Source organism: Vigna unguiculata, chromosome 2 (assembly GCF_004118075.2).
Source record: "Vigna unguiculata cultivar IT97K-499-35 chromosome 2, ASM411807v1, whole genome shotgun sequence".
NCBI classification, from domain to species: domain Eukaryota; kingdom Viridiplantae; phylum Streptophyta; class Magnoliopsida; order Fabales; family Fabaceae; genus Vigna; species Vigna unguiculata.
The window spans coordinates 12,125,138-12,140,230 of NC_040280.1; the positions used below are offsets into that span (position 1 = coordinate 12,125,138).

Below are 15,093 nucleotides of genomic sequence, written 5' to 3' on the forward strand. Positions count from 1 at the left end.
AAAATTAAAAACAGAATTAAAAGTGATGCTAAAAAATAGGCCCAACTATTTATGCTAAAAGTGAACTATAAGCTATGATCTTGATGTTTCGAGGATTTTCAACTTCTTGTATCATCTTAAGTCTTGAAGATATTTGTTCTTCCATCTTTTGAATTCTTGACCTTGTCATAGGCCCCTTGAATTGCCATGGTTCCTATTCTAATTCGTCTTGTATGGTTTCCATGGATAGTCCTCTATCACTCTACCTTCTATTCAAGGCGACTTTGTTTGACTTTACTCGGTCCGACAGGGCTCTATGTCAGCCGAAACAGACTCGGTTTGACTTCGGCCCAAGCCGACTCGGTTCGACTTTGATCCAGGTCGACTCTACTCAAGCTTCAGCTCGTGTCGGCTCATTCTTTGACCTGGCTTGCTCGACTCGACCTTCGGCCTGACCTCCCTTAGCTCAACCTTCCACTTGCACAGGTTGAGCTCGACCTTCAACTTGGGCCAGCTCAGCTCAACCTTCGACCTAGGGTAGCTTGAGTCGACCTTCGCCCTGGCTGGTTAGGCTTGACCTTCGGCTTGCAGCTAGCTCGGCTCGACCTTCGCTCTGGGCCAATTCGATTGAACTTTCGACTCGTTCTTCGACTCGAGCGGGCTCGACTTGACCTTCAGAATTAAACGAGTCATCTTAACCTTCTACCCAACCCGACTTAACTATGTTGACATGTGGATAATTTTGTCCTAAGCAATAAGCAATCCACAACTTGGGAAATTTTAATTTCTTTGTTTTTTTAGTGATTTTCAAATTGTACTATTTTAATTATTTGAAATATCTTCTTAAAATATCCCAATTTCAATTTGCTCATCCAAACATGTTTTTTCCTTAAAAAAATTTTAAATTCTCCAAATAAATAAATTACTTTATTATATTTATCATTCAAACACACCATAAGCAAACCCCAAATCCCTAGCGTGAACCTCAAATATGAAGCAATGTTGATGATTTTGCTCACAAGGCGAGCAAAGATTGAATAGCGAAGCAATTCTCACATGTGGAAAAGTATTTGGAGGGATTGAAGGTTTCAATCAAGGATCTGCTCGTTCAAAAAGAGAGTTGAAATTTCTTCACAACCGGTTAATTCATTTATCTTGGGTAAGAATACTTTTTTTTTTCTTCAAAATCTCTATAATATGACACAAGTGGATTTACATGATGATAAGATGATAACAAATTACCAATTTCTTTTGGCATCCCATACTTTCTTCCTTGATCTATATCTTTTTAAAAGTAAATAGTTTAAATTTTTGGAAATTAGATTGGTATCAATATTACAAAATTATTTTAATTTAAAAATAAAAACCTTAATTCCTTTACTAATTAATCCAATTGATGGGATTGACCGATATGCTTGGGCTGATAACGATTAAACAAGTAAAAAACGAAACAGATTAGACCTGATATATTTCTCATGAGCTTGCACAAAAGAATATACCATTAATACTTATTTGGGAAGATTTGATGTTTTATGCAGGGACTTAATGGGGAAGTTACCATCACATTCCACTACTTTTTGCAGTTTATTCAGGTAACATCGTTACCAGGAAGGAAATCCAAAAGACAAAACTCTTAATTACTCAAACATATATGATAATTGTGCTACATAAATAAATATTAGAAAAAGGAAGAAGTTGAATGTGTTCATATGGCTCTAGGAGGTTTTTCCAGCAATGCAGAGAGATATATCTCATCCTTTGACTTTGGAGATAAAACCCACTTGTGTTTCTTGTACCTTAATTGAAGAAACATGTACATATAGTCATCCAAATCCTTTCTGTTGCAGAAGAACCTGTCTATCCACAATAAACCTCCTGGTCTTAGAATTCTGTCCCAATCATACAGTATAAAGTCCAACAGCAAAAGATCAATCCAACCATCCATAAAACCATGGGTGTGCACCAAGTCCATAGTGTTATCAAAGAATGGAAGCCTTTGGTTTAATGTGACATATAAAGGAACCAAACCCCTTAGAGCTATCATCTCACTGAAAGGAGCCCCAAGGTTGAGTGCAGTTGAGACAATTGTTACATTTTGCTCCCTCATTCTTGCTGCAAATGTGCCAGTGCCAATGCCATAGTCTAGTCCAATCCTAACCTCTCCTGGCTTAATTGCCAAAACTTCACTGATAAGAAAGTCTACAAGAAGTGAACTATTAGCCACCCATTTCAGCTTTTCCTTCTCCATCTCAAAGCATCCACTGCATTTTGAGTAACCCCTTTTTGGGTTATTGCTAGATAAGCACTCAAAGTTTCTGCATTGGTAATTGCCCCACCTAACATTTCTTCCATCTGGTAGTCTCCATAGTGACTCATTCATAGGGTATGGCCTTTGGTACTCCTTTGAGGCCCTTGTCAAACACCTCCTTCTAGGCAAAGGATCACACCCATTAAGCATAAGCTTCTGACCCAAATTCCAATCATCATCACAGTAGGAGCCAATGTCATAGTCCATGTACTTCTCTAGCTCTTTCTTGTACAAAACACAGGCATGACCAATTGTGTTGTAAACCTTGTCTGTACCATACAGGTTCATCTTACCAACTCTATTCTCCTTTGGGGTTATGTACTTTCTAATCTCCTCGGTGATGAAAAAATTGATCAAAGGATCCTCCTTCACTGTGGAGTTCATCCCTTCAGCCTTTGGAACCCGAATCTGCCTCAGAGCAACATTGGCAATATGAAGAGGCCTAACTATTTGATCCTCCAAAAACTTCTTCTCCAACAAGGTACCCTTGTTTTTCTCCATTTCTTGCACTTTTGACTCAAGCTTGCCCTGCAATCCTTCCAGCATGTCTATCACTTCTCCAATTCTCTCAGAGAGTGATTTGACATCAAAGCCATCAGAAACGTCCCCCACATTGTAGAAATGGTGGCATATGTCTTCATTGTGGAGGAAAAACCCTGCAGAGTAGAATCTAGTGAGACTCAAAATGCTTACCAAGATTACCAACCCTCCCAAAATCATCTGTACCCAACCCATTATTCTGGCAAGCCTGCATTTGGGAAGACATGATCTCCCCATGATGAAAAATAGTCGGACGGTGGATACTATATATTGATCAAACAAATTGAAGGAAATGAAAAATTAATACAGGCAAATTTCTGTTTGCAAAGCTGCATTTGGCTATTCATTGGAAATAGAATAATAGTAACTTCCCCCCCAACATGTGATTCATTAACTTGACGTATATTGTGGAATACTCAAAGTGGTAAACGGACTCAACTTGTCTATAAACTATGAACTTATAGCACATGATCCTTCTATGATTCAGATAAACAGGTGCAATACAAGTGCTTTCTAAAAGTTCCGATCCAGTTTTGGTGGAGGGAAATCTTAGATTTGAAGAATGCTGCAAGAGAACTGAAAGGATTTACAATGGGCCAGCATAATCCATAAGAAAATTTTAAATGATATTTAGGAACTTGTTGGTTAAGTTTGCATGTAAATAAAAAATGAATTGTTTCCAGTCAAGCACGTCGGCATGCAGCAGGGTGAGGACAACTAGAAATGCAGCTTTCTTGCATTAGCAAGGAATACGAAGGAACAATTTGACTTCAAGATTTTGCCTCAACAAAAAAATGGGTACATAGTTACGACCATTACTTACATATTTTTCTTTTTAGTATAATAAGAAAAAAAATACAATCTTAATATAAAAGTTTTAAATTTGTTAATTTTGTGAGAACTTAATTAATGATTAATAGAATTGGATAGGTGTTTAGTTTTTAACAATTATTATATGTATTTATTTAATGAAAAAAATATAATATGTAATTAACTTAATAAGTCAGTAAAAATGGATATATTTGTTTTCTCTAATAATATTTATAGTTACATGTATGTCATTTTTTATGTCTAATACTTTTAGCTTAGACGTCAATTTCCAAACATTAAACATAATTTTTATGTTACTACAAGAAATTTGTTTGTTATTTACTAAAAATTATCTTCGAATTAATTTTTAGATAATTTTATTATATTCATAAAAAATATTCGTAAAAAACAATCATTTTTGTGGATAAAAAAAATATATTACATATAAAAAATCCGTATGTAATTTCATAAATAAATATGATAGATTTTGTTAAAAAAATTCAGACAAAACATTCCCTACAAAATTAAAAAATAAAATATAAATATTATAAAAAAGTATATAAATTATTTTAAAAAAACGTATTTACGAACAAAATTCGTAGGTTAAATCATTCCATAGGTCCTATTTTTGTAGCAAAATCTCAAGTAGGTGTCCCTATTTTTATTTGACTCAATTGAGTCCTTATTTTGGAAAATTTATTGTGATCAGTTCCTTTCGTTAGTTGTCCAGTAACGATATTAATTACGTGCCACGTGTCAGCACGTGGTTTTTTTAATTTCTTTAATTTTTTTTAATTTTTTTAATTTTTATAATTTTTATAATTTTTTTTAAATTAAAATTGCCACGTGTCAATCTGACATTGTGGCATGTGGCAGAGACAATGTGATGTGACAGTAATAGTGCCACATGTCACTATTGGATGTGAAAAATCTTAATGTAGTCATTGTATTTGTTATTTTGTCTCAATTTAGTCCAATTCTTTTAAAACTGAATTAATTTCATCCATATATCAAATTTAATTTTTATATAAAGTTTACAATAGTATTTTTATTATAGTTGATACTTTTAACAAAATTAAGTTTATTTAAATGTATATTTTACACTGATATTTATTTAAATTTTGTAACAATTCTAATATTTGTCTATAAATGATTATATATAAATATTTGAAACAATATTTAAATAAATTACTTATGAATAAGATTAACATGCTTAAATGTTTTGGGCTTGATATACATTATTAACCACTAACTTTTGCTTCCATGTTATTCTTGTTCTGATAATTTTTTGTGTGTCAATTTAGATGAAAACCAATTATAGGAATTCCTAGAGAGGAAAAGAATTTGAGTTTGCTAAGTGGCTGTGAGATAAGAGAGCAAATATTCAAGTAAGTTTCTGTATAATACTGATAGATAGTATCTATATGCTTGTAATTCAAGTGCTTGCTTATAGATATCAGGCAACATTGTCAAGTAACAGGCTCTCTTATTGTGGCATATATATATATATATATAATGAAGGTGTAGTCTGTGAAAATTGAATATTATGTAATGTCAGTTAATATTTTGAAAGTCATCCTTGTACACCAGCGTTTTACAGGTTTAATTTTTTTTTAATTTATTCTATTTTTTTATTCGTTAGCGTCAGTAGTACGAAGAGAGCTTGTGAATTGAGTTTGAAATGCTTACACTTTTCTGTTCCAATCCTTCCTCTAATTAGTGTACGTGAGCTTTGTGTTTACGTTTCCAGATATTGTGTCAAGATACTGTTAGATTCATTTTTTAATTACATGTAATTGTTCAAGTTCTGTTTATCACAAGTGGTTATCTACAAATCAATTTTATATTGTAATACATATTCTGTGTTTATTTTCATATGTCAATTTGATAAAGGAATTGTTTCTTTACTCAGCTGCCATTGAGGAAGTTGCCATTGTAATACATATATAACGCTTCCTCGGACTTGAGTGGGGATCTGTTGCGGTCGAACGAGTTGTTGTGGTTGAACAGGGTATTGAAGTTGTGGATTGGGATTAGGGGTCTGAACCACCATGTTTGTTTGTTCCGCCTGTCCCAAGTCATAGCCTGCAAAGCCTCCGCGTTAACCACTACCACTTCCTCAACCTTCTCGTCCTAGGCTTTGACCATTATCCTTCGATGAGTGGTCTCCATACTCAAATTGTAATTCATGTAATTAGGGAATTATGCTTGAGATTTTATGGTGATTTGAAATGAAAATGGGAGAGTTGAACCAATTAAACAACACACGAACAAGAACACAAATTGGAAGGGAAAATGAAGAACCATGGACGCATGTTGAGTTGTGATCTAGGATGAAATCAATGCAAGTATCTAATGGAAGAGTGGAATGGATTGGTGAAGTCACGTCACTACAACAAAAAGTATTTTAGACAACACCACAAAACTATGGCCTAAACCGAAAAACTGTGGGCTAAAGTTTAGACAACGGTTTCTTGTGCGTAGTCTAGGTGACCGTTGTTGTAGGTACTAGGCCACGTTTTTAGTATGACAACATTGTTAAAACCGTGACTTAATATTTTTACAATAGACAACATTTTTCACATTAAGATTAGACCACACCCTTATAAATATTGTCTTTAAGTTTAAGCCACATTTATTAAAATGTGTTTTTATAGAAAAGTTCAATATGAAAAAAGTGTACATCTTCAAATCACAATATTACACAATTAAACACCACAATATATCAACACTCCAAACAATATTCGTACACAAAATATTCATAATTGAATGCATATTAAATGTCATTCATACATATATTTTGATGTTAGAATGCAAACTATTAAAATAACTATCTCGAAGTCATTAGTAAGGAACTTTTCAAAGTTAAAGCTAGAAAGCTAAAATATAATATGTCTAATGTTTCTTTACTACATAAAAAATATCATTATTCTATAAAATTGTCTTCATAATCTTCATAGCCTTCATTGTCTTCATGATCTTCATTGTCTTCTAGCTACAAACAACACCAAAATATATTATCAGATTTTTTCAACATATTATAACAAGTTAATTAAGTCAAATTTAACATGTAAATGTGTATTGAATCACATGTTTTCAATCATGTCTAAGTTCCAACAAATGCATGTTCATGAGTGAAGTAGAGACCTAAAATGTAACATTATACTCATCATGATTCTTCTCCTACATAATGTATCCTAGATGTTAAATAACAAACATCATTTGAGAATTTATAGTATAGTATTAATCTAATGTAGCACATATAATAAGCACAAAATACCAATACTTTGGTTGCTAAGAGTCTAAAGCATCAATAAGTAGTTATTGCAACATCCTAACCATATCCTACTTAGTATTAAACTTTTGGGTATTTTACATTGATATTAATGATGGAAGTACAATTAAGAACTTTCTTTACCTGCGGATCATGGGTTGATGCAGATGAATATGGCCCTGTTGCACTACTTTCTTTACCTAAAACGCGTGCCATCATATTATTTAAGTCTTGTTCATCTAAATCTGGATTTTGTTGCCTTACCACAAAATTTACAATTGCTCGTACACTACTGAAAAATGGGCTTATAATGACAGGTAAAACGAGCTTACTATGACAAGTATTTTGGTGTCATAGTTTCAGGAGTCATAGAAAATGCGCGCTTTTTATGACACTATAGAAACCTGTCATAGTAAGTGAGACTTACTATGATAGGCAGTGCAAACTACGTCATAGTACGTCAATTTTTTTTATGATTTTTCTATTTTACTATTTTCCTTTCCATTCAATTCACCTGCAAATAACTTTCATATCACCAGACCAAACAATTCCAAACCAAACCAATTTTATACAGTTAAGTTGTCTAACAAATTCAAAAATTGAAATTGTATATAAGAAACCTACAACCTTGACAACTTTTACAAATACTCTCAAAAAGATTATAAATATTATAAAACTAAGCTTTCTACAAGTTATCAACAACACTTAAAAGAAAGGAAGCCCACTTGGTTCTAATTTCTTCCACCTCTCTACCTTCCAATGAGGATGAATCATTAAATATCTCAGAGATCCCCATTTTGAATTTGCTAAACCCTTTGCAAATTCAAGTCCATCTAGAGCTTCCTGTTACAAAATTCAAAATCTTTATATATTACAAATCTATTAAAGAAATGGTAAATAATGAAGAATATGGAAAAAAACTCTAACTTGAATAAAAGGAGAGGTCCCCATTTTGAATTTGCTAAACCTTTTGCAAACTCAAGTCCATCTAGAGCTTCCTGTTACAAAATTCAGAATCTTTATATATAACAAATCTAATAAAGAAATGGTAAATAATGACGAAAATGGAAGAAACTCTAACTTGAATAAAAGGAGTGATAATAGAGGTATCCACTTCGTCAGTGAGGCTGAGACCTATATGAACCAAATATGCAGTTAGTAAGAAATATAATATGGAAACCAAACCATCATTATTATATATTTCTAACCTTAATTAATTATAACCTATAACCTACGTATTACATACCAGGGAATCTGAAAAATGTCGGGCTTCAGATCGACCACCCTCTGAGCAAGGTCCTTTCAGAATCCGTGACCCTTGAACGGGTCGAGGGGCAGAGCTGAAACTTGTTCTAACCATAAAACTCCTTTCTTCGTTGTCGTTATTTGGAGTCTTGCATTGTGGTCAGTGGACGACGAGTAGACGGCGCGGACGGTGCGCGCACGGTGTACGAACGGCGCGTGGACAGTGCGCGAATGACGTGATGATTGGTGCGGTGAATGGAGTGGTGAACGAAGCGGCGAACGGAGCTACGACGGCAACACAAAACAAGAAGGCAACGTGACTATTTGAGAAAGAAAGTATACTTCTTGAGAAAGAATGGAAACGAGAAAGAGAAAGTGAAAAGAGAGAAGGAAAAAATTAGGGATTTAAAGATATTATGACAGGTTTCTCTAAATCTGTCATAATATATTTTTAACATAATTTCAATTTTGCCACCGCGCCCATCTACCATGATAGGTCCTCTGCACCTGTCATAATAAATTTTCCCTTTTCACTTATTATGACAGATTCCTTTTTACCAGTCATAGTAATTGTTACTTTTATTACAAAAATGCCACTGGTCAACTTATTATGATAGGTGGCTTATACTTGTCATAATAAGTCGTCATAGATTCCCATTTTTCCACTAGTGGTAGATCTTGTATTTCCTTTGCCATACCACTAATTTCATTTGCATGTTCTTTCTTGATGGCAGCAATTTCTTCATTTTTCCTAAATTGTGATGGTGTCATAGTCTTTCCGTAACAATGTACCCTCCCAGGCTTTTCTTTTCCAAACAGTGATTTAAATGTTTGTTCTGCAGAATCACTTGAGTTTTGAATGGAACCTTAACTACAAAAAATTGTGTAAGTTGTGGCGTTTAATTTTGTATATTGCGGCGCTTTTAAACGTCATTTTTTACGTCCCTAACGTTTTTTGAAAACGCCGTAATTCCTGCCGCCAAAAAGAATAATATGGCATTTTGAAGTGAAACGCCGCAACAAACGTCATTTTATACATTGTATAAAGTGGCGTTTTAAAGAGGTAATTAATGACAGTTAAAAACGACGTTATTTACGTACTGTAAAACAAATCTAATGAAAATAGTGACACTTAAAAACGTCGTAATTCACATTACAATATTTATACTTTATTATTTTAAATTATTCTGTAATAAAGTGTTTTATTATATTTAATCATTCACGAATATTTTATAATTCAATATATTTTACTATTTATTATCATCCACCTATATTTATAAGTTCATAATTCAATATTTTATTATATAAAAAATGATAAAACTCTAAACAAAATATATCAATATATAAATAAAAATGAACAAAAAAAGAAATTTCTTTGATTGTTCAACAATTTCAAAGTGCATAAGAGTTGAAGTATCTAAGCATAAAATAGACAATATTAAAAGTCATTGTCAATCATATACAATGAATAAAAGAAAATTTATTTATATTGAGAAAAAGAAATCTATACAATGAATTGTAAACATACAATAGCATTATGTGTTTCTTCATCCAATTCTTTTCTTTTTCGTCTTTCTCGACGTTGACGAGTTGTAATAAACATTTCAGCTTGAGTAACTTTTTTTCCTACCTCTTTCTTGGTACGCTACAATAAGAAAAAAGTCAATTAGCATATTTTTGCATTAGATATAAAACATACGATGACATAAGTAGAAATATATTACTAATTTAGCATGAATTCTAGAAAAACTAGTTGGTCCCATGCGATGGATGTACTTTTGCTAAGCTCTATTTGCAGCATTTCTCTCGCTAATGCTCTACATTAGGACAAGAGAAAAATAACAATCAAAGTAGATTGTAACACGTAACTTAAACGCAATAAGACATCAAATAAATTTACTTGGATAGTACTAGTGTTCCAATATTTGAGCAATTGCTTGAAATGAGCTTCAGAAAGGAATAAAGGACGATGTTTTAACCGATCCTTCAATGTGGAGTACTTTGAAAAGTGTTTTTTCTTGATAAAACTTTTGTAACATCTCCATGCATCATTTATACGAGTAAATACGTCTTTCTCTCCTTTATCACTAATATTGTACTTTTCCTACATAAAAAAAAACATTAAATGGATGAATTTTAAGAAATATTTATGTAGCCAAATCAATATAAGTTTAGTTTTCATACCAGAACATATGCCCATATATGAGCCTTATTATCTTTATCTTTGAGTAGAGCTTTGAAACTTGTGTAAATCAAGGGACAAAAGGTTGAATTCCTCACTATTGTGCCAAGGAAATAACTCAAGTCAGTTACAATTTTGTTAGTCGGACCAATAGGTTCTCCATCCGCATCTAATACAACTTCTGGACGGTCTTGCATTGATCTTCCGTGTATTGCTAAGAATTGAGTTGGTCCTCTTGTTCTTTTCTTCTTTGTCCCTATTTTGACATTCAACTCACAAAATTAAATATTACATTTGAAAAACAAATTGTCAAATGCTAATAATAAAATATTTACCTTCTTTTTCATTCAATTCAGCATCTTTATCTTAGTATGTATTTCCTTCTCTAACATATTGTTCTGCCTCCTCACTTCCATTTTCAATATTTTCTTCTTCATCATCAATGCTTCCATTTTCTTTAAGAAATTGATCAATTGACATTGACCCCAATTTTGTTTTTGTATCCTTAGGAGCAGCACCTTGTCTTGTCATTGATTCAACATCTTCAATCACTAGTCCTTCCTTAAATTTTGAGTTATCATCTACCATCGTTCCTTTCATAGGCAATCTCCTTTTCTTAGAATTTTCCTCTTGTGACACTCCTTTTTTATTGGGTTATTGATCAGCACTTGAATTAGTGACTTGAGTGAATGCTCTTTCAATTTGTAGTAACTTGTCCTTTGACTTATCAGCTACATTTGCTGCCTTTTTCTTGAGTTTCCCATTCTGATTTCTTGAGCTAAGCCTCCTATCCAAATTTGCATGGTTATGCAACTTAAAAGTAGGCAAGTTTAGCTATGTTTCAGCGGCAATTCTAGGTGCAGTAGTTTCACATTGGTTGCTTGTCATCTTTCCATGTTTAATTTGCATTTTCCTTAGCAATTCTTTGCTTGATTTTACTTGAGGAAGTTCCATGCTTAAAGCACTTATTTGAATGTTGTTGCCTTGAGGTTTCATCTACCCTTTTAGGAAGTTAAAAAAAAAAATAAGTGAGAAAAAAATGCAATTAAGCATAACTAACAAGTAAAGAAATACATATAAGTGATAAGTGATGAAGATATGAAGAACAATAAATAGATAAGTGGTGAAGAGATGAAGAATAGACAGTGTTAAGTTTTCCATTCAAGCTTATTCTAGAGTTGCAGATTTTATGTATCCCTGAAATGTCACATAAATGAACCTAAATGTGGCTTGGAAGAAATATGGATTTGTTAAAGTTGTACACAAAATATGAGTCTTAGAGATCTTCAACTGCGATCTGTAGCTTCTTCAATTGCTTCCTTGACTTCAAGAATCTGTAGTAAAATTTAGCCATAAAATTTGGAAGCCAAATTTTCATTCAGGGCTTAACTTTGATACATTGTGTTAGTGTAATAAGAAATTAATTTATCACCATTATCAGTGTTATATATTCCTCTTTAAAGTTGACCTACAGCATAAAACAAATCAATTTAAGATCCAATACACTTCTTCTTTAACTTGCAATGCATTATGCTTCAACATAACTATGAAGTTGGGTTTTTGGATATCCTCCATGTAACTAAAAGATAATGGATACATATTTTGATATAGACCTGCCAAAACTATAACATTTGAAATAAAAATAGCTGGTGTTATATACTAGCACATCCAACTCTAATAGAAAACATTAAGTTTGAAAAAAAAAATCCCCAATACTAGAAGGAGTAAAAGAGAAATCTGCAATAAGGTATATAAACGTACCAGAAGGAGTTGTTATAGTACTTTTCATTCTTTGGTATCTTCATTCTTACGATCTTTAGTCTTGTTGAATCTATAAAAAAACTCCAAAAATTGATAAGGACTTGAATCTTTCCTTTTGAACTTTTGCTACAGTAGCTCAATTGATAGTTGAGGAACATTTGCTAAGGAAATTCTAAAAGTTATTCACCACATTTCATGATAGCAACAACAGTTTGTAGAACCAAACATATAACAAAATTTTAAATAGAGACAAACAGCAAAAAGGAAAAAGAGAGCCCAATACACCCTTTCATTATATGAGGAAATGTTTAAAAGGTTATCTTAATATTGCTTGAAAAATAGAAAGACTTATTCATGCTTGGCTGTATCAAACTAAAGTAGAAAAACACAAACAACAACAATTCTACATCTTGTTATGTAAAAAGATCCAAACTACAAAAATTCATTCTATCAACACTAGCCATCCTCCTCTTAATCCATATAGTCAAACAAAGTCTCATTAAAATCAAGATCATCAGAATAATCTTTCTCCAAATCTTTAGAAGGTTTCTCAGCTACTGTTATAGGCATGTCTTCCCTAACCTAATTGAATTCATCATCATCATTATCAGAATTATTTACTTGTGAGTGGTCACCCATATTAAATAAATCTCTTGGAACCGTCTTCAAAACATAATGTTTACTTGTTTCAAAAGGATCTTCAATATAAAAGCATTGGTGGACTTTAGAAGGCAACACAAAGGGATCATTTTGGTAACATTTTTTGTTGAAATAAACACATGTAAGCCCACATTTGTCTGCATCACTCTCAAACCAATCACACTTAAAAATCACAAACTTGAAATGCCCATAATAGTTTAACTCAGTTATGTCATTGATTGCGCCATAATAAGTGACGGGTTCTATCCTAGGATTTTCATCCTTGGAACTTGCATAACTTGGTGTTAATGAAACCAAAGTTACACCGGAGTTTTGAGTTTTACGCCTAGCATCTCTATTTGTAGTATGAAATCTGTAACCATTGATGAGGTAGCCTGACAACCTCTTTGCAATAGTATTTGGACCACGAGAGAATTCTTTAAGTTGAAGTGATACATCATCACTCATGGCTCTATCTTTGAACCATTCACTAAACTCTTGACTTTGGGTTTTGGCTTTGATCCACTTTCTTCTTTTAGTCTTCGTATTTAAAATCTCATCATACTCTCTATAAAAACAAATAATTCTTTATTAGTGATTTAAGGTATAATTTAAAAAATGAGTGAAAAAAAATAAACTAGTATCACACCTGATGTATATGTTTATTTTGTCACAGTTGAATAAGAGGTATCGATGACCTTGATCCTTAGATGTCAAATCCAAAGAGAATAGTTTACCTTTTTTCTTACCACCCAAAGCACTACCTCTATTTGAAAAATAATCACAAACATCTACATCACATAAATCATTACCTTTGTAATTTCTTCTTTTTCTATTCAATATTGTATCTACATCTTTATGCATATATCTCGAGCAAAGTGTCAAAGCTTCTTCTGCTAAATACCCCTCAGCAATAGAACCTTCTGGATAAGCCTTGTTCTGAACATAACTTTTAAGTCTACACAAATATCTCTCAATCGGATACATCCATCGAAATTGAACTGGCCCACCCAATCTTACTTAATTTGCTAGATGGATAAGCAAGTGAAGCATTATGTCAAAAAAACTAGGAGGAAATATTGTCTCCATTTGACAAAGTATTTCTATAATATTGGCTTCTAAGTAATCCAAATCCTGCACTTTGATCACTTTTTGACACAAAGATAGAAAAAAGGACCCCAAACAAATTAAAGGGCCAGCCACTACATCAAGCATTATGCATCTTATTGGAACTTGTAACAAGTAGTGTAGCATGAAATGTGCATCATGACTCTTATAACCACTTATTTTCTTTTCACTAGCGTTCACACATTTTGAAATATTTGATGCAATCCCATCTAGTAATTTGGCAGACTTTAAAATAGCACAAAAAATTGACTTTTCATGTGCATTCATAGAAAAACAAGATTTTGCAAACTGTACAGAACTTCCGTCAAGCTCCCTAGGATGAAGATTCTTTCTAATTCCCATGTCCTATAAATCGTAGTGTGCATTGACATGATCTTTTGTCTTGCCTTGAATGTCCAAAAGAGTCCCAATAATATTATCACATATGTTTTTTTCAATGTGCATTACATCAAGATTATGACGTAATTTATTTTGTGACTAGTAGGGCAATCCAAAAAATATTGATATTTTCTTCCATGGACCATCTTTCTTATTTTTTCTATACTTTCCAAAATCATTGTTGAAATCCTTCAAGATTTCTAGAATATTAGTCCCCTCTAACACAGCTGATGCAGACCCAAGCTCTTTCTTTCCATCGAATGACTTTTTATTCAACCTCCATGGACGACTTGTTGGTAAAAACACACGATGGTTCATATAACACATCTTATGACTGTGTTTTAAGTATGATGAATGGGTGTCATAATTGCAACATGAACATGCCAACCTTCCTTTAGTGCTCCAACCTGACAACATAGTATACCCAGGATAGTCACTAATCGTCCACAAAAAAGCTGCATGCATTTGAAATTTTTGATCTCTTGAGGCATCATATGTTTCTACACCCATTTCCCATAATTGCTTTAGTTCCTCAATTAGTGGTCGCAAATAGACATCAATATCATTTCCAAGTGATTGTGGTCCAGGAATTAATAGTGACAACATTATGTATTGCAGTTTCATGCATAGCCATGGCAGAAAGTTGTACACCACCATCATGACTGGCCATGTACTATGTGATATACTCATAGTCCTAAATGGATTGAAGCCATCACTTGCTAGACCAAGTCTTACATTGCGAGGCTCAATAGAAAAATTAGCATGGCATCTATCAAAGTCCTTCCAAGCTTCACCATCGGCAGGGTGTCTCATTTTTCTATATTTTGAGCGTTCTTCTTCATGCCACCT

At 32.9% G+C, this 15,093-nt stretch overlaps 1 protein-coding gene across 1 annotated transcript; it reads right to left on the reverse strand.

Moving 5' to 3' along the window:
- Positions 1-1,522: 1,522 nt before the first annotated feature.
- On the reverse strand, positions 1,523-3,193 carry LOC114174314. The gene has a single exon (XM_028059141.1). It carries the CDS (start codon positions 3,062-3,064, stop codon positions 1,685-1,687), a length of 1,380 nt encoding a protein of 459 aa, XP_027914942.1. The 5' UTR covers positions 3,065-3,193; the 3' UTR covers positions 1,523-1,684.
- Between the last annotated feature and the right edge of the window lie 11,900 nt (positions 3,194-15,093).

Coding starts and splice junctions, on each gene's coding strand:
- LOC114174314 (XM_028059141.1), bottom strand. CDS start 3,064: ATGGGGAGATCATGTCTTCCCAAATGCAGGCTTGCCAGAATAATGGGT.